Here is a 23,751-nt window from a genome sequence, read left to right as displayed (position 1 = left end):
AATGAATAAAATGGAGACCAAAAATAGAAAAGGTGACTGAAACCCAGAGCTCCTTTTTCAAAAAGATGAACAAAGTCAATAAATCTTTAACTAGGCTCATCAAGAAAAAAGAGAGAGGATCCAAATAAACAAAATAAGAAATGAAAGAGGAGATATAACAAAAAATATCACAGAGATACAAAAAAATCATAAGAGAATATGATGAACAGTTATATGCAAACAAATTGGACAACCTAGAAGAGATAAAAAAAACGTCTAGAAACACACAACCTTGCAAGACTGAATCAGGAAAAAATAGACAATCTGAACAGAACAATCACTAGTAGTGAAATTCAATTTGTAATTAAAAAAACAAACAAAAAAAACTCCTAGCAAACAAAAGCCCAGCACTGGATGGCTTCAGAGGGGAATTCTATCAAACATATAAAGAAGAGCTAATACATGTCCTCAAAATATTCCAAAAAACTGAAGAGGATGGAAGATTCCCAAATTCATTCTATGAGGCCACCATTACCTTGACGCCAAAACCAGACAATGACACTAAGAAAAAAGAAAATTACAGCCCCAAATCTCTGATGAATATAGATGCAAAAATCCTTTTAAAAAATTAGGAAACAAAATTCAACACTATATAAAAAGAACAATACAACATGATCAAGTGGGATTTGTTCCAGGGATGCAAGGATGGCTCAATATTCACAAATCAATCAATGTGATACACCACATTAGAAAAGGAAGGATAAAAACCACAGAATCATCTCAACAGACACAGAAAAAGCTTTTGACAAACTTCAACATCCATTCATGATAAAAACTCTTATTAACATTGGTATAGAAGGAACATAATAAAGGCCACTTATGACAAACCCACAGCTAATATTATACTCAACAGTGAAAAACCTGAAGTCTTTTCTCTAAAATCAGGAACAAGACAAGAATTCCCACTCTCACCACTTCTACTAACATAGTATTGGAAGTCCTTGCCACAGCAATCAGACAAGGAAAAGAAATAAAAGACATCCCAAGTGGAAGGGAAGATGTAAAACTGTCACTATTTGCAGATGACATGATATAGATACAGAAAACCCTAAAGTCTCCACCAAAAAACTATTAAAACTAACAAATCAATTCAGGAAAGTTGCAGGATACAAGATTAATATATGGAAATCTGTTGCTTTTCTATATACAGATAGAGAAGGCAAGAAAAAAATCTCATTTAAAACTGCATCAAAAAGAATAAAATACCTTGGAATAAACTTAATCAAGGAGGTGAAAGACCTCTGAAAACTATAAAACATTGATGAAGGAAACTGAATATGATAAAAAGGAATGGAAAGATATCCCATGTTCTTGGATTAGAAGAATTAATATTGTTAAAGTATCTGTAGTACCCAAAGCAACATACAGATTTAACGCAATCCCTGTCAAAATACTCATGACGTTTTTCACAGAACTAGAACAGATAATCCTAAAATTTATTTTAAAATTTTTTTTCTAATTAATTAATTAAGGCTGTGTTGGGTTTTGGTGCTGTACATGGGCTTTCTCTAGTTGTGGCGAGTGGGGTTTACTCTTTGTTGCAGTGTGCAGGCTTCTCATTGTGGTGGCTTCTCTTGTTGTGGAGCATGGGCTCTAGGTGCACGGGCTTCAGTAGTTGTAGCACGCAGGCTCAGTCATTGTGGTTTGCGGGCTCTAGAGCACAAGCTCGGTAGTTGTGGTGCACAGGCTTAGGTGCTCCACAGCATGTGGGATCTTCCCGGACCAGGACACGAACCCATGTCCCCTGCATTGGCAGGTGGATTCTTAACCACTACACCACCAGGGAAGCCCAATCCTAAAATTTATATGGAACCACAAAAGATCCTGAATTGCCAAAGCCATCTTGAGAAAAAAACAAAAACAAAGCTGAGGTATCACACTCCCTGACTTCAGACTATACTACTTAGCTACAGTAATCAAAACAGCATGGTACTGGCATGAAAACAGACACAAAAAGATAGATCAGTAGGACAGAATAGATAGCCCAGAAATAAATCCACACGTATATTTTCAAATAATTAATCTACAACAAGTGAGGCAAGAATATACAAGAAAAAAAAGACAGTCTCTTCAATAAGTGGTGCTGGGAAAACTGGACAGCTGTATATAAAGAATGAAATTAGAACACTTTCCCACATCACATACAAAAATAAATTTAAAATGGATTAAAGACCTAAAATTAAGACCCGAAATCATACAACTCCTAGAAGAAAACACAGGCAGAACCTTCTTCAATTTAAATCATAGCAATATTTTTTGTGTGTGTGGATCTGTCTCCTAATGCAAAGGAAACAAAAGCAAAAATAAACAGATGACACCTAATTAAAAGTAAAAGCTTTCACACAGCAAAAGAAAGCATCAACAAAACGGAAAGACAACCTACTGAATGGGATAAAATATTTGCAAATTATATGCCTAATAAGGAGTTAATGTCCAAAATGTATTAATAGCTCATACAACTCAGTATCAAAAAAATAAACAACCCAATTAAAACTGGGCAAAAGACCTGAAGGGACATTTGTCCAAAGAAACAAACAAACACATGAAAAAAGGCTCAACACCACTAATCATCAAATACAAGTCAAAACCACAAAGAGATATCACCTCATACCTGTTAAAATGGCTATAACCGAAAATTCTACAAATAAAAAATGTTGGCGAGGATGTAGACAAAAGGGAACTGTAGTACACTGTTGGTAGCAATGTAAATTGGTACAAACACTATGGACAACAGTATGGAGCTCCTCAAAAAACTAAAAACAGAACTAGCATACGATCCACCAATTCCACTGGTAAGTATATATCTGAAGAAAATTAAAACATTAATTTGAAGAGATACATGCCCCCCAATGTTCATAGCCATATTATTTATAATTGCCAAGATGAGTAAGCAACCTAAGTGTCCATCAACAGATGAATAGATAAAAAAAGATGTAAGGTATATATACAATGGGATATTACTCAGCCATAAAAAAGAATGAAATTTTGCCATTTGCAACAACACGACGGACTTGGAGGGTACTATGATAAGTGAAATAAGTTAGAGAAAGACAGATATTGTATGATATCACTTATATGTGGAATCTAAAAAAAAAAAACCAAAAAACAAAACTACTGAATATAAAGAAAAAGAATAGACTCACGGATACAGAGAATGAACTAGTGGTTACCAGTCAGGAGAGGGAAGGGGGAAGGGGCACGATAGGGATATGGGATTAAGAGTTACAAATCACTATGTATAAAATAAATAGCAACGAGGATATACTTTATAGCACAGGGGAATATAGCCCTTATTTTGTAATAACTTTAAATGGGGTATAATCTATGAAAATATTGAATCACTATGTTGTACACCTGAAACTAATATGATATTGTAAATCAACCATACTTCAATTTAAAAAATAAAGAATTTTGGTTAAATTGAGACTAAGTTTTACATTATTATTACATTGTAAGAATTCTCTTCTGTGTCAAGTGATGGTCTATGATTATCATTTGTATTTTTCCTGGAATATATAATAAATGTCTGTTTCCTCATTTACTTATGTTCTATGTGTCTACTGATTTTTTTCTCCAAATGCTAAAACATGTCTGTCAAATTCTATTAATATTTGCTGCCGACTCAAACGCATCAGGGCAATACTTACTTTGGAGCACATCCTGCAGAGCCTCTAATCTGCCCTAGTTGCTCTTAGTAGCTCTCCAGGCTGCAACAGCACAGTGGTCTTACTTGGATTTCCTTTATCGCTTTCCTTCACAGGGTTTCCCGTCTTCTGTATCTTACATATTCCTTCTTTTGGTACTGCAACCTCTAAAACTTTTTAAGAAAGAGTGCATGGGACGTAAACATGTTGCATGTTTGCAAGGATATAGTCAACTCCCATGTCTAAATGACAGTTTGGTGGGGTAAAACTTTTAAATCAAAGACTATTTTTCACGGAGAATTTAAAAGGCATTGCTCTGTATCTCCCCTTCCCCTACATTTTAGGTTTGCTGCTGAAAGTCTAATGCTATTTGATTTTCCATTCCTCTCTTCAACGAGCTGTTTTCTCTTCCTAAAATCTTTGCGGGTCTTCTCTTTTTTTTATATCGCAGAGTTCTAAAATTTTATCATGGTGTGCCATGTTGTGTGTCATCCATTGTACTGTGTATGAGATAAACCCTTCCCATCTGGAGATTTTTGTCCTTTGATTCTGGAAACTGTCTTATATTAGTTCTGCAATTTTCTCTCCTTTGTTTTCTTTGCTTTTTCATCCTTGAACAATTATTTGAGATGCTGGGCCTTCTATACTGATCCTCTAACTTTCTTAACTTAAAAAAATTTTTTCTGTCTTTTTGTTCTAGCTTTCTGAGAAATTTCCACATCTTTATCTTCCAAATCTCCTGTTGAATTTTTATTTTAGTTATTCTAATAATTGTTTAATTGTTTTAAAGTTCTTATTTGGTTCCTTTTAAATAAACTTTTATTATTGCTTCGTAATTGAAATACATTCTCTAATTTTTTGAGATAAATGATATATTTTTGCAAGTTTTCTTGTGCTCCTTGCATATGCTGTTTTCTCTGGCCTCCATTTCTGTTATTTTTGGCCTGTTCTTATATCAGAGACTTTTCTCAAGTACATGGCAATGCTTTGCTCCCCACTCGTATTTAGAAGGAGACTCTAAGAAGCAAATGGAATCATGGAGTGTAAGCACAGTCAGCTAGTAGACTTTACCGTAGGTTAATAAGGCAGCAAGGTGGTCTTATTACAGGAAACATGATGTGTATTCTCTTGAACTGTTCAGTTTCACAGTGAAAACTCCTATAATCCTCTGCCTTATTTTTTTTTAACTTTTCATGACCCTTCATTCAGAAATGAATTCTGAGAAACCAAAAGCACAAACAACTATAGAAAAATAGGTAAATTGGACTTCATCAAATTTTAAAACTATTGTGTATCAAAGTACATTATCGATAAAGTGCAAATACAAACTGCAAATGGGTGAAAATATTGGCAAATCATATACCATTTTTTTTACAGCTTTATTGGAGTATAATTGCTTTACAATTGTGTGTTAGTTTCTGCTTTATAACAAAGTGAATCAGTTATACATATACATATGTTCCCATATCTCTTCCCTCTTGCGTCTCCCTCCCTTCCTCCCACCCTCCCTATCCCACCCCTCCAGGCGGTCACAAAGCACGGAGCTGATCTCCCTGTGCTATGCGGCTGCTTCCCACTAGCTATCTACCTTACGTTTGGTAGTGTATATATGTCCATGCCTCTCTCTCACTTTGTCACAGCTCACCCTTCCCCCTCCCCATATCCTCAAGTCCATTCTCTAGTAGGTCTGCGTCTTTATTCCTGTCTTACCCCTAGGGGGTTTTGAGAGAGTGAGGCAAGGCCCACAGCTCGAGGAGTATAGGCTTTCCCTTACTACGCTTACGTGTGGCTTTCGCTCAGTTTCTGCTGTGCCTTCAGGTCCTGAGGACTTATAGGCTTCCAGAGGGCATTTTGGCACAATTCACCCTTGTAATCCCCTTAGTAAGTGCCCACGTGTTAGCTTTCTCCACTTTGCTTGGCCAGGTGCCAGTTTCCAACTATTTGTTAGTCATTTTTCTTTTCCAATGATTTATTGACATTCCTCATCTGCTGCCATCACCTCACCTTTCTCACCTTTGCCTTTATATTTGTACCTTTTAAAATATTTTACTGTCAACTTAATAAGGTTTCCAGAGGGAAAGGAAAACAAACTTATGTGGAGAATGTATAATGTTTAATTGAAATAGCCATGAACAGGGAGGAAGCAAAGGGTACTAGGTGCTGAAGGATAGCTGGGTAGGGATCTCTAGTACAGGGCTTAGCCAATTACTGCCTGCTGGCCAAACCTGCCCTGCTTTGGTATGGCCCATGGGCCTGCTTTTGTATGGCCCATGAGCTAAGCCTGGTTTTTACATTTTTAAAGGGTTTTGAAGTAAAACAAAACAGAGGAATATGTGATAGAGGCCATATGTGGCCAACAAAGTCTAAGTAATTATCTGTCTCTTTACAGAAAAATCTTGCAGACCCACCTCTAGTGCAGTGACTCTCAACCTGGGAGCTTTAGAAACATACGTAGGGCTATCTCCCACTCTAGGCGATTAGCAAAAATCCCTAGAGGTGAGCCTCAGGAATGGGGTGGTTCTAATGTTTAGCCAGACTAGCATGAAGAGTCTCCCTACTAAAAAACAGTATCACCCAACCCACCAAAACACCACCACAGCCACTAGCAACAAGACAACTTAAGACCCTGAAAACCTGCAGAGACATATTTGACTATTTGATAAGTTTCTATGCCCCTGCTTTTCTGTTTACTTTCTATTTATTTTTGGCAATATTATAGGTGCACATAAATTGTCTCTGCGAGTTTTATTATAAAATAAATAATAATTTATTATTTATTCTCCTCTTTCCCATTCTGCAGGAACAATCTGTTCAAAAATTTTGCCTGATTCTTCGCTCCACATTTCTAAATAATATGTTTAAATTGCTTCTTCAGTATTTTTCATTTTTACACATTTTTTATTAATTCCCACTATGGAGAAAGAAGATGTCGCTCTCTTTCACACCCTCGCCCTACCACACACATGCAAGCTTCCTATTCCGTACCCCATCCTTTTAAATTTAATGTTTTGTTAGAACAATATACGTTTTGTTAAATGTTAATTAGTATATAAATACTATTCACAGCTGAGCAATGTTGTATCCAGTGATTCCTGCACGCTTTTATATTCTTTCTGAAATTAGAAAGATTTAATAATAGTAATTATCTTGTTATTATATCTTTCCTTAGTTTTCCATATACATGTAGTAATTTTAATACCAAATTGTTGCCAGTTGTGTAGACCTCCTGTCAATAAGGACATCATGTGTTCTACCAAGCTCATCTTTGTGAAACAAGGTGCATAGCTGTCATCCTGGACTCTCTGTTAAACTTCCTCTGGGACTTCCTTTGCCTCTGTGTTGTGTGAAGTCCTCTGGTTTCTAGAGCCCACATCTTCCTCTTTCTTGGTATAAGACTTCATTTTGGAATATATCCTTCAGTAACTTCTTGAGGAAAAGTGCATGGGAGATCTCAAATGCTTGAGATGTTGTGTGCCTGAAAATGTCATTATTTCATCTGCACGTTATTGATAGTTTCCTTACAAATAAAATTCCAGGTTAAAACTTATTTTCCTTTATATTTTGATGGCATCATTCCACTGTCATCCAGCTTTCACCCTTGCTGTGAGAATACTCATTCTAATTTCTTATGTTGTGGTGTGGTAGCTTGTATTTTCCAAAAATGGCTGCAAAATATTTTTTTATCTCACAAGCTCTTCTACAATATGAACTTTTCACCCTTTGATTGAGTTGTGTGTACTTTTCCCTTGAACTGGGGTGGCTAGTGATTTGCTTATAATTAATACAATGTGATAGAAGTGATATTGTGGGAACTTTGAGGCTAGGTTAGAAAAAGCAATGTATTCTCACCTTGTTTGTGGGGACAGGCATTTGTGGAACACTGAGTTGCACTGTAAGAGTTTGAATACCCTAGGGTGGAAAGGCAAGATAGGGGAAGGGGAGTAAGAGGTACAAATTACTATGTATAAAATAAATAAGCTACAAAGATACATTGTATAACACAGGGAATATAGCCAATATTTTATAATAGTCATAAATGGAATAGCCAATATTTTATAATAGCCACAACCTTTAAAAATTGTGAATCACTATGTTACACACCTGAAACTTACATAATATTGTACGACTATACCTCAATAAAATTTTTTTAAATTAAAAATAAAATGTAAAAAAAAAGAGTTTGAGTGCTCGAGACACCATTTTCTAAGGAAACCCAGGGCAAAGAGAGAGGCCACAGGGACCGCTTCTGTCAACAGCTCCAGCTGAGTTTCCAGCTGACAGCATCAAATGCTAAATATGAGAGTGAATGAGACTTCAGATGATTCCATCCATCTACTGGATTAGCTCTAGCTGTGAGTCTTCCCAGATGAAGCTGCAGATGTTGTGGAGAAGAAACAGTGATTCCTATTGTACCCTGTCCAATTTTCTGACCTACAAAATCAAAGCGCATAATAAAATTGTTTAAGTCACCAAGTTTTGGGAGAATTTGTTGCATGATACTAGTAACTGGAAGAATATGTGACTTTAAAATTTTTTCTACAAGTTTTTAGGGTTTTATATTTGTTTTCAGCATTCTGAAAGTTTATGATGGTCATTTTACTCATTATATTTGGCATTATGTGTGTACTTTCAGTCTGAAAAAAAGTTCTTATCATTCAATTCTTGGAAATTTTCTTGAATTGCAACAGCAGTAATATTTTCCCTCTATTGTTTCTTTTTCTGGAGCTCCTGTTATTTAGATGTCAGACCTCCTGGGCTAATCGTTAATTTTTCCCATTTCTTATTTATTTTATCTTATTTTCCAGCCCTTAATCTTTCTATTCTAATTCTGGGATACTTCCTAAACTTTGTCTTCCCTGTACATATCATAGTTTTAATATCCAAGACATTTTTTCAGGCATCCTATTCTTTTTTCTTTTTAAAAATGTATGTAATTGCTCTTCTTATCTATACTACGATATTAGTAACCAACTTTTGTTTGCTTATTTTTGGTTTTTTTTCCCCTCTTTAACTCAACTAATCTCCGTTGCCTTTTATATGTTTGTTTTGGTCTGTTCCTTTGATGTTTGTTTTGATCTTTGGTTGTTTTCTCATATTTAAGAATGGGACACTAAAATCGGGGAGAAGTGATTGATTGCGGGCTTACCGCTTGATATTCTGGGTGGGTCACTTCACCCAGAAGTGGGTGGGGAAATTTCTGGGTGGGAAAATTTCTGTGTCATTATTTTTGGGAGGGGGAAGGGCTGGTCAGATTCTAAGAGAGTGATTGACCAACTTCCTATCTGAGTGGAAAGGCCTAGCTATCAGCATCTAGGAATCAAGTGGGGAAGAGGGTTGAGTGACATTTTACTTGACACTCTTATCTTCATCTGTGTGCACTGTGTCTTCTGAGAATAAGCCTCTAGCCTCCAGGGGGAGAGGACAGTTGTTTAGTTATGTGGAATGGAAGGGGTGTAACCTGGCATCTAACTTAGAATTCAACCATCCTCCAGTTTCTAACCCTACATTTTTCCTCTAGAAGAGCCTGATGTCTTCAATAACTGTGGTTTTAAGGGTTTGCAGTATGAATTTTATTTCCTAATTTTTCCTACCTGGCTTAAGATTTAGCTTTTAGGATTTAGTTTTGCTATTGCTAAGTCAGTTATCACTTATGCATCTCTCTTATAGCTTCTGAAATTTTGTGACTGGCATTTTTTTTTCCTTTTCTCTTTGTCCTTGGATGATATGCTTTTGAGACAGCTCTTTGATATGATTTTAATGGAATCCAGGGAGGCAGAGAAAATAGATGTATGTATTCAATCTCCTATCCAAACATCTGTCTAAATCTGCACATCAACAGATTCTCTGCAGCAAAATTTAGGATTTGTTAGCTAATCTAGATATGTCTTATTAAATTTCTTTTCTTAAAAGATTATTACAAATTTTTATGCTGTAGTTTCTTAATTCAATAATAAGAAGCATTTTCAAATTAGTAACAGCTTCTGAGGAAGAAGCATATTTGCAATAAATATACATGTGTGTTGTAAGAGAGACTCTGATTTAAGAAAAACCCAAGTGTAAAATACCAGAAATCTTTGAATTGAGAAACTATCATAATTAACTGTAAAAATAAAATTAAGAAAAAATTTTAGGAACAAAGGGAAGAGAGAAAAAGACTTGTAGTACTTCATTAACTGTTTGTCTTATATTTTGACACTACTAATAGTAAGAAAAAAATGAATCATCATGGACTTATACAAACTTTAAAGTTTTACCTCAAGTCAAATGAAATCATGTTCCATTTGATTTCTTCATTAACATCTTAGGAGTAGCGAGTTTGACATTTTTAATCCTGAATTTTATGTGGTCAAACATTTAGATATCATTTCTATTTGCTATTAAGGAGTTGAAAATGATGACATGTTATGAAAATTTCTAGAGTATCTTTGATAATCCTTAACTGAGAATTTTGAAGTATTACTGTACATGTGCCAATATAAAAGAGAAAGTTCCAAGAGCTTTGTTGTACAAGAAAAAGGGCATATGAGGTTTCTACACGTATCCTCGGGTTACAGTGAGGGAAAGTGTCCAACTTGGCAAAGTTAATTCTTAGAGCATTTGATTTCACAATGACTATTTAAAATGTTGCTTCTCGGGGGATGATTTTTAAAGAAGGGGATGGGCCATATGGCTGCCAACTAAATCTTTTTCTAGATATATTAAGAAACCCGATTTTTTAAAAATTGGAGTGTTTTTTATTCTGTTTTGTTTTTTTTTTTTGTTTTTATTTGCATTTTTACATTTCTACTATCTGACCACGCCCTGAGTCATTAACTCAGCTAATCTGATATCTCTGACTTCGTATGGCCAGCACCAAATACAACTGTAGCCATGGACCCTAGAGTTGATCCTATCATTTTTTCCTTTCTGGGGGTAGTGCATTTCCTGATTTGTTCCTGTTCTTGGTTTCTGACCTCTTGCCTGGTCTGCGGCCTGTTGTTTCATACTCATCCCTTAAATCTCAGGGCTGATGTTGCTCCTTTCGTGCTTATACTTGGCTCTGCTCCTTGGAATGGACTTGCCTACAGCCCTGCATGATTCAGTCTGGTCCCTGAAACACAGACCCAGGATTGCCCACTTTGCTTGTGTGTTACCAGGTTTGACTTGGCCCTGTCATCCAAACTCACACCACACTGGCAACCAGAGATAAAGAATGGTTTGTTGGATTGCAGGGTGTTTGTTGTGTAACGGATAACATCTCTTTTATTCCCTTAAACACAAAAGTTAACTACCTTTTATACATAATTATAAGCCTGTGATGAACTGAATGGTATCTTATTTTTTTAATACTTAAAACATTTATTTATGTTTATTAAAATATAGTTGACTTATGATATTATGTTAGTTTCAGGTGTACTACTCAGTGATTTGACATTTGCATACATTACAAAGTGATCACCATGATAAGTCTATTAACCATCTGTCCCCATACAAAGTTCTTACAATATTATTGATCATATTCCTTATGCTGTCTATTACATCTCCGTGGCTTATTTATTTTATAACTGGAGGTTTCTACCTCTTAATCCCTTTCATCTATTTTGCCCAACCTCCCATTCCCCTCCTTTCTGATAACCACCTGTTTGTTATCTGTATCTATGAGTCTGTTTTCATTTTGTTTTGTTTGTTTTGTTTTTTAGATTCCACATGTGAGATTATATGGTATTTGTCTTTCTCTGACTTTTTTCACTTAGTGTAATACTCTCTTGGTCTATACATGTTATTGTAAATGGCAAGATTTCATTTTTTTATGACTGAGTAATATTACACTGTATATTTGAACCACATCTTCTTTATCCATTCATCTACTGATGAACACTTCCGCCTCTTGGCTATTGTAAATAATTCTGCTGTGAACATTAAAGTGGATGATCTTTTCAAATTAGTGTTTTTGTTTTTTCAGGTTAATACCCAGAAGTGAAACTGCTGGATGATATGACAGTCGTATTTTTAATTTTTTGAAGGACCTCCATACTGTTCTCCACAGTGGCTGCACCAATTACATTCCCACCAGCAGTGCATGAGGGCTCCTTTTCCTCCACTTCCTTGCCAACTCTTATTTGTTGTCATTTTGATGAGACCCATTCTGACTGATGTGAGATGTTATCTTATTGTGGTTTGGACTTGCGTCTCCTTGATGATTAATCATGTTCAGCATTTTCCATATGTCTGTTGGCTATCTGTATGTCTTCTTTGGAAACATTTTTACTCAGGCCTTCTGCCCATTTTCTAATTGGTTTGCTTTTCATTGCCATTGAGTTGCATGAGTTCTTGGTATATTTTGAATACTAACCCCTTGAAAATATCTCCCATTCAGTAGGCTACCTATTCATTTTGTTGATAGTTTCTTTTGCTGTGAGAAAACTTTTTAGATGTATATAGTCCCATTTGTTTATTTTTGCTTTTGTTTCTCTTGCCTGAGGGGACATATCCAAAAATATATTGCTAAGACCAATGTTAAAGAGCCTACTGACTATGTTTTCTTCTAGGAATTTTATGGTTTCAGGTCTTACATTTATGTCTTTAATCTATTTTGAGTTTATTTTTGTATATGGGGTGAGAAAGTAGTCCAGTTTCATTCTTTTGCAACTGTCCAGTTTTCCCAACACCATTTATTGAAGAGGCTGTCTTTTCCCCATTGTATATTCTTGCCACATTTGTGGTAAATTAACTGATCGGTTAAGTATAGATTCACTTCTGGGCTCTCTATTCTGTCGCATTGATCTGTGTGTCTGTTTTTACGCCAGTACCTTCCTGTTTGGATTACTGGAATTTTGTAGTATAGTTTGAAATCAGGGAGCATGATACTTCCAGCTTTGTTTTTATTTCTAAAGATTGCTTTGGCTATTCAGGGACTTTTGTGTTACATACAAAATTTAAAATTATTTGTTCTAGTTCTATGAAAAATGTCATGGCTATTTTGATAAGGATTGCACACTCCTTGTGGATAATGGTCATTTCAACAATATTAATTCTTCCAATCCTTGAGCATGCTATATCTATCCATTTGTTTGTGTCATCTTCAATTTATTTCATCAATGTCTTATCATTTTCAGAGTACAACTCTTTTACCTCCTGGGTTAGATTTATTCCTAGGTATTTTATTCTTTTTGATGCAATTGTAAATGGAGTGGTTATTTTAATTTCTCTTTCTGATAGTTTGTTATTAGTGCATAGAAACACAACAGATTTCTGCATATTAACTTTGTATCCTGCAACTTTACTGAATTCATGCGTTAGTTCTAATAGGTTTTTTGTGGCATCTTTAGGATTTTCTATATAGAGTATCATGTCATATGCAAAGTGACAGTTTTACCTCTTCTTCCTTTCTAATGTGCATTTCTTTTTCTTCTCTGATTGCTGTGGCTAGGACTTCCAATGCTATGTTGAATAAAAGGGCAAGAATGGCATCCTTGTCTTGTTCCTGATCTTAAAAGATATGTTTTCAGTATTTCACTGTTGAGTGTGATGTTGGCTATCGGTTTGTCATATATGGCCTTTATTATGTTGAGATAAATTCTCTTTATACCCACTTTGTTGAGAGCTCTTATCATACATGGATGTTGATTTCTGTGAAAAGCTTTTTCTGCATCTATTGAGATAATCATAGGTTTTTTGTTTTTCAGTTTGTTAATGTGATATATAACATTGGTTGATTTATGGATATTGAATCATCCTTGCATCCCTGGGATAAATCCCACTTGATCATGTGTATGATCCTTTTAATGTATAATTGAATATAATTTGCTGATACTTTGTTGAGTATTTTTGCATCTATGTTCATCAGTGATATTGGCCTGTAATTTTATTTTATTTTTTGTGGTGTCTTCATCTCGTTTTGTAATCAGGGTGATGCTGGTCTTGTAGAGTGAGTTTGGAAGCATTTCATCCTCTTCAATTTTTTGGAATAGTTTGACACGAATCGGTGTTAACTCTTTGTTAAATGTTTGGTAGAATACTTTTGAAACCATCTGGTCATGGACTTTTGTTTACTGGGAATTTTAAAAATATGGATTCAATTTCATTATTGGTAATTGGTCTGTCCATATTTACTATTTCTTCCTGATTCATTTTTGAGAGATGGTATGTTTCTAGGAATTTATCCATTTATTCTAGGTTAATTTTTTGTCATATAATTATAGTAATATCTTATGATTCTTTGTATTTCTGTGGTGTTGGTTGTAACTTCTCTTTCATTTCTCAGTTTTTGGAGGCTGCTCACTTTTATTCTTTTTTTTTTAATCTTTATTTTACGTTGGAGCATAGGTGATTAACAATGTTGTGTTAGTTTCAGGTGTACAGCAAAGTGATTCAGTTATACATATACATGTATCTATCCTTTTTCAATTCTTTTCCCATTTAGGTTATTACAGAATATTGAGCAGCATTCCCTGTGCTGTTCAGTAGGTCCTTGTTGGTTATCTACTTTAAATATAGCAGTGTATACATGTCAACCTCAAACTCCCAGTCTATCCCTTCCCCCCACCCCCCTGGTAACCATAAGTTCATTCTCTAAGTCTGTGAGTCAGTTTCTGTTTTGTAAATAAATTCATAGTATCATTTTTTTTTAATTCTGCATATAAGCAATATCATATCATATTTGTCTTTTTCTGACTTACTTCACTTAGCATGATAATTCTTGATGAGTCTGGCTAAAGGTTTATTAATTTTGTTTATATCTTCAAAAACCAGATCTTAGTTTCATTGATATTTTCTATTGTTTTTTAGTTTCTATTTATCTCCACTCTGACCTTTATTATTTTCTTCCTTCTACTACAGTAAAAAAAAAAAAAAAAAAAAAAAATTTAGGGGGTTCAGTTTGGGTAATTTCCACTACTTTGTCTTCCTGACTGCTGATTCATTCCTCTGTATCATCTAACCTACTGCTGATTCTGTCTGTATTTTTTTTTTTTTCGGTACGTGGGCCTCTCACTGTTGTGGCCTCTCCCGTTGCAGAGCACAGGCTCTGGACACACAGGCTCAGCGGCCATGGCTCACAGGCCTAGCCACTCCGTGGCATGTGGGATCCTCCCGGACCGGGGCACGAACCCGCGTCCCCTGCATCAGCAGGCGGACTCTCAACCACTGCACCACCAGGGAAGCCCCTGTGTCTGTATTTTTTAATCTGTTACTTTATTTTTTAGTTTGGTTTGGTTCTTCTTATATTTTCTAACTGTAGAAATTCTCATAGAGTTCATCCATTCTACTTCCCAGTTTGGTGAGTATCTTTATGACCATTACTTTGAACTCTTTATTAGGTAGATTGCTTATCTCCACTTCATTTAGTTCTTTTCTTGAGATTTTTGTCTTGTCCTTTTTTTTTTTGGAACCTATTCCTCTGTCTCCTCATTTTGCCTAATTCTCTGTATTTATTTCTATGTATTAGGAAGGTCAGTTACATCTCCAATATTGGAGAAGTGGTCTTTTATAGTAGGCATCCTATGGGGCCCAGCAGCACACTTCCCTATGGTCACCAGAGGGAAGTCACACTTCCCTATGGTCACCATGCTTTAGAGGTATCCCCTATGTGGGTTACATTTTCCCTTCTGTTGTGGTGGGGGTGACTACTGTGGGCATAGGTAAGGCTGCACCCTAACCCACTTGGATGTGAAGTCCTGCCTCTGGTGGCTGTGGGCCCCACTGGTGAGTGGGGTTAGGTCCCCATGTGGCTGGCTGTGTGGCCTGGGGATGTGTGGCTGCTTCAGGCTTGCTGGTGGGTGGGGCAAACCTCCGATGCTAGAGGGAGGATTACAAAATGGTACTTCTCAGGTGACAGTATTGTTGAGGTATTGAGCTTCCCAAACTGCGGCCAGCATCTCCATATCGAGGGGGAGTCCCAAATGCCTTCTTCTTTCCAAGATCATGAAGCGGGTCTGACCCAGTTTTCTGTCAAACTACTGCCTCTGTGCTGGGACTTGGAACATGTGAGATTTTGTGCATGCCTTTTAAAAATGGAGTCTGTTTCTTATTGCCCTTCAGCTCTCCCAAACATAAGGCCTTGCTCATTTTCAAAGCCAGATATACTGGGACTCATCTTCCTGGTGTAGAACTCTAAGGCTGGGGAGCCTGATGTGGGGCTCAGACCCCTTGCTCCTTGGGGAGGACATCTATAGTTGTGATATTCCTCCTGTTTGTTGATTGCTGACCCAGAGGTATGGGTCCTGACCATACCATGTCTCTATCCTTCCTACCCATTTTGTTGTGGCTTCTTCTTTATATCTTTACCTGTGGAAAATCTTTTCTGCTAGTCTTTAGGTTGTTCTCAAAGATAGTTGCTCTGTAAATAGTGGCAATTTTGGTGTGCTTGTAGGAGGAGGTGAGCTCAGGGTCTTCCTACTCTGCCATCTTGGCCACACCCTTCAGAGGCACCTTACTATACTGTGTTTTCTTTGGGAATGTATTATTTTAACTTGAGGAAACATTAATCATATATCAAGCAAAATAACTAACTTTAACCTGAAAATTATGAGAACAGGGCCACCTATACACACACACACACACACACACACACACACACACACACACAGATACAGAATTTAAATGAAGCTGGACAGTAGAAAGAAAATTATTACAGGGTTTGCCTGCTCCTTTACCATCTTGTTGGTTTCTCTAAAATTTGCCTTTTTAGATGAAATCTGAAGGTGTATTTGTTGACGAGATATCCATTTTTCATGGAAAAAGTGTTTGTATAATTAATCTAAGAAATTTTATATTTACTACTCAAATATTTATTGAGCTTCCTTCTTGTAATTTAAGGATATTTAAGTTATAAAACTAGAGTCTATATTCAAACATATCATTATGTGAAAAAAACTGGGAATTTTAGTCTTAGCTGTAATTCAAACAAGTTGTGATTTCTTTGGACAAGGCTATAATTCCATCTGGCATAATGTCTAAGAGGAAATGGAAACTGTGTATTTTCTAAGCAGTCCCTTAGTTTATGATTCATCCATATCTATGAGTCCCACTGATGACTTCTTAAGCTTTATCTCCAGCTCCTACCCCAGCCCTAACTTTTGAGAAATAAGTATACCTTCATAGCAATAATCTTATAAAATATGTGCAAAGCTATGATTCTCATGTAACTGAAAATATAATTAAAGTACCATCATAATATAAATATACCTTCATCACACAAAGTACAAAATTATGTATAAATCTATAGTTTTTATATAACTGAAATTAGCAACATATTAAAGATGACCTAGCTAAAGCAATCTTGAGAAAGAAAAACGGAGCTGGAGGAAATCTGGCTCCCTGATTTCAGACTATACTACAAAGCTATAGTAATCAAAACAGTATGGTACTGGCACAAAAACAGACATATAGATCAATGGAACAGGATAGAAAGCCCAGAACTAATCCCCCACACCTATGGCCAATTAATCTATTACAAAGCAGGCCAGAATATACAATGGAGAAAAGAGAGTTTCTTCAATAAGTGGTGCTAGGAAAACTGGACAGCTACATGTAAAATAATGAAATTAGAACATTCTCTAACACCATACACAAAAATAAACTCAAAATGGATTACCCACCTAAATGTAAGAGCAGATACTATAAACCTCTTAGAGGAAAACATAGGCAGAACATTCTGACATAAATTGCAGCAGTATATTGTTGGATCAATCTCCTAGAGTCATGGAAATAAAAATAAAAATAAATAAACGGGACCTAATTAAACTTAAAAGCTTTTGCACAGCAAAGGAAACCATGAACAAAATGAAAAGAAAACCTACAGAATGGGAGAAAATATTTGCAAATGATACAACTGACAAGGGATTAATCTCCAAAGTATATTGTATAAACAGCTCATGCAGCTCAATATCAAAAAAAGAACCCAATTAAAAAATGAGCAGAGGACTTCTCTGGCCCCCTTTCTCTCGGACCAGTGAACCTCGCCCGGGAGCGCTCCCTGATAAAGCTCACTTGAAGCTTTCCTCTGTTTCGCCGTGCTGTTTGTTAAGATCCGACCTTGCATTTGGTGCCGAAACCCGGGAGGGGTACCAAGCCCCGTGGGTTACCGCGCGGGCCGCTCCTCCCCTCCCGCAGGAGACAACCAGGGAACCTCTATTCATCCACCCGATCCAGCAGAAAACGGGGTAAGTCCTCCTCCCTTGTTCCCTCTGACCCTCAGAGTCCCTGCCTACCGGACTCCCTGTCCTTAATCGCGGCCGCGTCAGGGATTCCTCCATCCTCTCTCCGGGCCTCGGGCGACTGTGGAGACGTCCCAATTGCCTGACCGCTCTCCGACCTGCCGTGAATTGGAGACTGAGACCAGGGACGCCTCTCTCCCTCTCCATTCACTCAGGGACAGACTGGGGGTTATGGGAACCTCACAATCGAAACCAGATCCGAAGACGCCCCTGGGGTGTCTCCTAGCCAATTTTACAGCCCTCGGTTTCTCCCAAGATCTCCGTCGCCGACGGCTTATTTTCTATTCCACTGTGGCCTGGCCACAATATCCTCTAGACAATCAATCCTGAAGGGACTTTCGATTTTAACATCCTCCGTGATCTAGATAATTACTGCCGCAGGACGGGCAAATGGTCCGAGGTCCCCAATGTTCAGGCCTTCTGGTATGCGCTCCCGCCCCTCCCTTTGCATCAATTGTTCTACCTCTCAAATCCTCCATCCAAAACCTCAATCCTCTTGGATTCCTCCCCACAACCGACCCTCCCGAATCTCTCGCCTCTCCCCACTCCAGAGCTCCTCTCCAACCTCCACCCTACCCTGAGGCGGTCCCTCCTCCTCCCGAACCCGCTCCGTCCCCTCCAACTGTTCCCGCCTCCCTCGATGGTTTCTCCTCCCACGCCCCTTGCTTCGCCAATTAGTGCACATACACGCTCTCACGACTCCCAAGATCCAAATCTCCTCTGCCCTCTGAGGGAGGTAGCAGGAGCGGAAGGATTAGTTAGAGTTCATGTTCCCTTTTCTCTCCAAGATCTCTCTCAAATAGAAAAGCGATTAGGCTCCTTTTCTGCCGACTCTTCCTGCTACATCAAAGAATTTCGCTCTCTCTCTCAAGCTTACGATCTAACCTGGCACGATATCTTTGTGGTTCTGTCCTCTACCTGACGAAAGGAAAAGAATTCAAACTGCTGCCCGAAACCATGCAGATCAGGTTCACCTTACCGACAACTCCATGCCTGTCGGAGCCACTGCCGTACCTGGCACCGATCCAGGCTGGACTTATCAGGATGGCCAAGATGGCTGTTGTAGCGCGACCTCATGATCCAATGCCTCCTGGCTGGCATGCAGGCTGCCGCTCATAAGGTAGTCAATTTTGAAAAACTAAAAGAGATAACCCAAGAACCTAACGAAAATCCAGCTATCTTTCTCAATCGCCTTACAGAGGCCTTAACTCTCTACACCCGGCTGGACCCTGACACCCCGGCAGGGGCAGCGGTCCTAGCCACCCATTTTATCACCCAATCAGCCCCGGACATCCGAAAGAAATTAAAACGGGCAGAAGACGGCCCTCAAACCCCTATTCGAGATCTGGTAAAAATGGCCTTTAAAGTCTATAATGGCCGTGAGGATTTGGCAGAATCCAGCCGACAGGCTCGGATGCACCAGAAGGTGGCCCTCCAAACCCAAGCTCTTGTAGCCGCCCTAAGGCCGGCCATCTCCCATGGATCACAGCATCCACGGGGTCCGCAAAAGGCAACCCCGCCGGGGGCCTGCTTCAAATGCGGAAAAGAAGGCCACTGGGCTCGCCAATGTCCCAATCCCCAACCTCCTTCTAAGCCCTGTCCCAGCTGCGGGCTAGAAAAAAAAAAAAAATGAGCAGAAGATCTAAATAGATGTTTCTGCAAAGAAGACATACAGATGGCCAAAATGCACATGAAAAGATGCTCAACATCTCTAATTATTAGAGAAATGCAAATCAAAACTACAATGAGGTCTCACCTCACACTGGTCAGAATGGCCATTATCATAAAGTCTACAAATAATAAATGCTGGAGAGGGTGTGGAGAAAAAGGAACCCTTCTACACTGTTGGTGGGAATGTAAATTGGTACAGTCTCTATGGAGAACACTATAGTGATTCCTTAAGAAACTAAAAATAGAGATACCATCTGATCCTGTAATCCCACTCCTGGGCATATATCTGGTAAAACTATAATTCGAAAAGATACATGCACCCCAATGTTCATTGCAGCACTATTTACATTAGGCAAAACATGGAAGCAACTAAAATGTTCATCAACAGATACATGGATAAAGAAGATGTGGGAACAAAGGCGGAAGATGGCGGAAGAGTAAGACGCGGAGATCACCTTCCTCCCCACAGATACACCAGAAATACATCTACACGTGGAACAACTCCTACAGAACACCTACTGAAGGCTGGCAGAAGACCTCAGACCTCCCAAAAGGCAAGAAACTCCCCACGTACCTGGGTAGGGCAAAAGAAAAAAAGAAAAAACAGAGACAAAAGAATAGGGACGGCACCTGCACCAGTGGGAGGGAGCTGTGAAGGAGGAAAAGTTTCCACACACTAGGAAGCCCCTTCGCGGGCAGAGACAGCGGGAGGCGGGGGGGGGGAGCTTCGAAGCCGTGGAGGAGAGCACAGCAACGGGTGCGGAGGGCAAAGGGGGGAGATTCCCGCACAGAGGATCGGTGCCGACCGGCACTCACCAGCCCGAGAGGCTTGTCTGCTCCCCCGCCGGGGCGGGCGGGGCTGCGAGCTGAGGCTCTGAGGTTCGGGTTTCGGTTTCGGACGGAGCGCAGGGAGAGGACTGGGGTTGGCGGCTTGAACATGGCCTGAAGGGGTTGGTGCACCACGGCTAGCCGGGAGGGAGTCCGGGGAAAAGTCTGCACCTGCCGAAGAGGCAGGAGACTTTTCCTTCCCTCTTTGTTTCCTGGGGCGTGAGGAGAGGGGATTAAGAGCGCTGCTTAAAGGAACTCCAGAGACGGGCGCGAGCCGCGGCTAAAAGCGCGAACCCCAGAGACGGGCGCGAGCCGCGGCTGAAAGCGCGGAATCCAGAGACGGGCGCAAGCCGCGGCTAAAAGCGCGGACCCCAGAGGCAGGCGGGAGACGTTAAGGCTGCTGCTGCCGCCACCAAGGGGCCTGTGTGCGAGCACAGGTCACTCTCCATACCCCTCTTCCGTGGAGCCTGTGCAGCCCGCCACTGCCAGGTTCCCGGGATCCAGGGACAACGTCCCCGGGAGAACGCACAGCGCGCCTCAGGCGGCCTTTGCCACCGCAGGCCCGCCCCGCACTCCGTGACCCTCCCTCCCCGCCGGCCTGAGTGCGCCAGAGCCCCCGAATCAGCGGCTCTTTTAACCCCATCCTGTCTGAGCAAAAAACAGACGCCCTCCAGCGACCTACACGCAGAGGCGGGGCCGAATCCAAAGCTGAGCCCCGGGAGCTGTGAGAACAAAGAAGAGAAAGGGAAATCTCTCCCAGCAGCCTCAGAAGCAGCGGATTAAAGCTCCACAATCAACTTGCTATACCCTGCATCTGTGGAATACCTGAATAGACAACCAATCATCCCAAATTAAGGAAGTGGACTTTAGGAGCAAGATCTATGATTTTTTCCCTTTTTCTCTTTTTGTGAATGTGTATGTGTATGCTTCTGTGTGAGACCTTCTTTGTACAGTCTTGCTTCCACCATTTGTCCTAGGGTTCTATCCGTCCATGTTTTTTTTTAAATTTTTTTTCTTAATAATTAATTTTAATAACGTTATTATACTTTACCTTCGTTCTTTCTTTCTTTCTTTCTTTCCTTCCTTCCTTCCCTCCTTTAGACAACGAATCATCCCAAATTGAGGAGGTGGTCTCTGACAGCAAGATTTATGATTTTTCCCCATTTACCTCTTTTAGTGAGGGTGTATGTGTATGCTTCTGTGTAAGATTTTGTCTGTATAGCTTTGCTTCCAACATTTGTCCTAAGGTTCTATCCGTCCCTTTTTTTTTTCTAAATAAGAATTTTTTAATTCAATAACTTTATTATACTTTATTTTATTTTTACTGTATCTTCTTTCTTTCTGTCTTTTTTCCTTCTTTCCCTCCCTCCCTCCCTCCTTTCTTTCCTTCTTGCCTTCTTTCCTTCTTTGCTTCTTTCTTTCTTTCTTCCTTCCTTCCTACCCTCCTTTCCTTCCTTCTTTCCTCATACTTCTACTAATTCCCTCTACTTTTTCTCCCTTTTATCCTGAGCCGTGTGGATGAAAAGCTCTTGGTGCTCCAGCCAGGAGGCAGGGCTCTGCCTCTGAGGTAGGAGAGCCAACTTCAGGACACTGGTCAACAAGAGACCTCCCAGCTCCACATAATATCAAACGGCGAAAACCTCCCAGAGACCTCCATCTTAACACCAGCACCCAGCTTCACGCAACGACCAGCAAGCCACAGTGCTGGAAAACCTATGCCAAACAACTAGCAAAACAGGAACACAACCCCACCCATTAGCAGAGAGGCTGCCTAAAATCATGATAAGGCCACAGACACCCCAAAACACACCAGACGTGAACCTGCCCACTAGAGAGACAAGATCCAGCCTCATCCACCAGAACACAGGCACTAGTCCCCTCCACCAGGAAGCCTACACAACCCACTGAACTAACCTTAGCCACTGGAGACAGACATCAAAAACAGGAGGAACTACGAACCTGCAGCCTGCAAAAAGGAGACCCCAAACACAGTAAGATAAGCAAAATGAGAAGACAGAAAAACACACAGCAGATAAAGGAGCAAGATAAAAATGCACCAGACCTAACAAATGAAGAGGAAATAGGCAGTCTACCTGAAAAAGAATTCAGAATAATGATAGTAAGGTTGATCCGAAATCTTGGAGATAGAATGGACAATAGAATGGACAAAATGCAAGAATCAGTTAACAAGGACCTAGAAGAACTAAAGATGAAACAAGCAACAATGAACAACACAATAAATGAAATTAAAAGTACTCTTGATGGGATCAATAGCAGAATAACTGAGGCAGAAGAACGGATAAGTGACCTGGAAGATAAAATAGTAGAAATAACTACTGCAGAGCAGAATAAAGAAAAAAGAATGAAAAGAACTGAGGACAGTCTCAGAGACCTCTGGGACAACATTAAACGCACCAACATTCGAATTATAGGGGTTCCAGAAGAAGAAGAGAAAAAGAAAGGGACTGAGAAAATATTTGAAGAGATTACAGTTGAAAACTTCCCTAATATGGGAAAGGAAATAGTCAAGTCCAGGAAGCACAGAGAGTCCCATACAGGATAAATACAAGGAGAAATACGCCAAGACACATATTAATCAAACTGTCAAAAATTAAATACAAAGAAAGCATATTAAAAGCAGCAAGGGAAAAACAACAAATAACACATAAGGGAATCCCCATAAGGTTAACAGCTGATCTCTCAGCAGAAACCCTACAAGCCAGAAGGGAGTGGCAGGACATACTGAAAGTGATGAAGGAGAAAAACCTGCAGCCAAGACTACTCTACCCAGCAAGGATCTCATTCAGATTTGATGGAGAAATTAAAACCTTTACAGACAAGCAAAAGCTGAGAGAGTTCAGCACCACCAAACCAGCTTTACAACAAATGCTAAAGGATCTTCTCTAGGCAAGAAACACAAGAGAAGGAAAAGACCTATAATAATGAACCCAAAACAATTTTGAAAATGGGAATAGGAACATACATCTCGATAATTACCTTAAATGTAAATGGACTAAATGCTCCCACCAAAAGACACAGATTAGCTGAATGGATACAAAAACAAGACCCTTATATATGCTGTCTACAAGAGACCCACTTCAGACCTAGAGACACATACAGACTGAAAGTAAGGGGATGGAAAAAGATATTCCATGCAAATGGAAACCAAAAGAAAGCTGGAGTAGCAATTCTCATATCAGACAAAATAGACTTTAAAATTAGGACTATTAAAAGAGACAAAGAAGGACACTACATAATGATCAAGGGATCGATCCAAGAAGAAGATATAACAATTGTAAATATTTATGCACCCAACATAGGAGCACCTCAATACATAAGGCAAATACTAACAGCCATAAAAGGGGAAATCGACA

General features: G+C 39.1%; 1 protein-coding gene across 1 annotated transcript in view; it reads right to left on the bottom strand.

The window, feature by feature from the left end:
• The window catches only part of IGSF10 (immunoglobulin superfamily member 10), a 153,385-nt gene extending 134,430 nt beyond the window's left edge, over positions 1-18,955 (bottom strand). Inside the window, exons 1-2 of the mRNA XM_070045379.1 lie at positions 18,858-18,955; positions 17,873-17,976 (exon numbers count right to left, since the gene is read on the bottom strand). Of these exons, the coding sequence (XP_069901480.1) occupies positions 17,873-17,976; positions 18,858-18,955 (202 nt within the window). The remainder of the gene's footprint in view (positions 1-17,872; positions 17,977-18,857) is intronic.
• Positions 18,956-23,751: the final 4,796 nt, after the last annotated feature.

Source organism: Globicephala melas, chromosome 4 (assembly GCF_963455315.2).
Source record: "Globicephala melas chromosome 4, mGloMel1.2, whole genome shotgun sequence".
In the NCBI taxonomy this organism is placed as follows: domain Eukaryota; kingdom Metazoa; phylum Chordata; class Mammalia; order Artiodactyla; family Delphinidae; genus Globicephala; species Globicephala melas.
The sequence above is the reverse complement of the archived record's forward strand: the minus strand, read 5'-3'. Positions and strand labels throughout refer to the sequence as shown.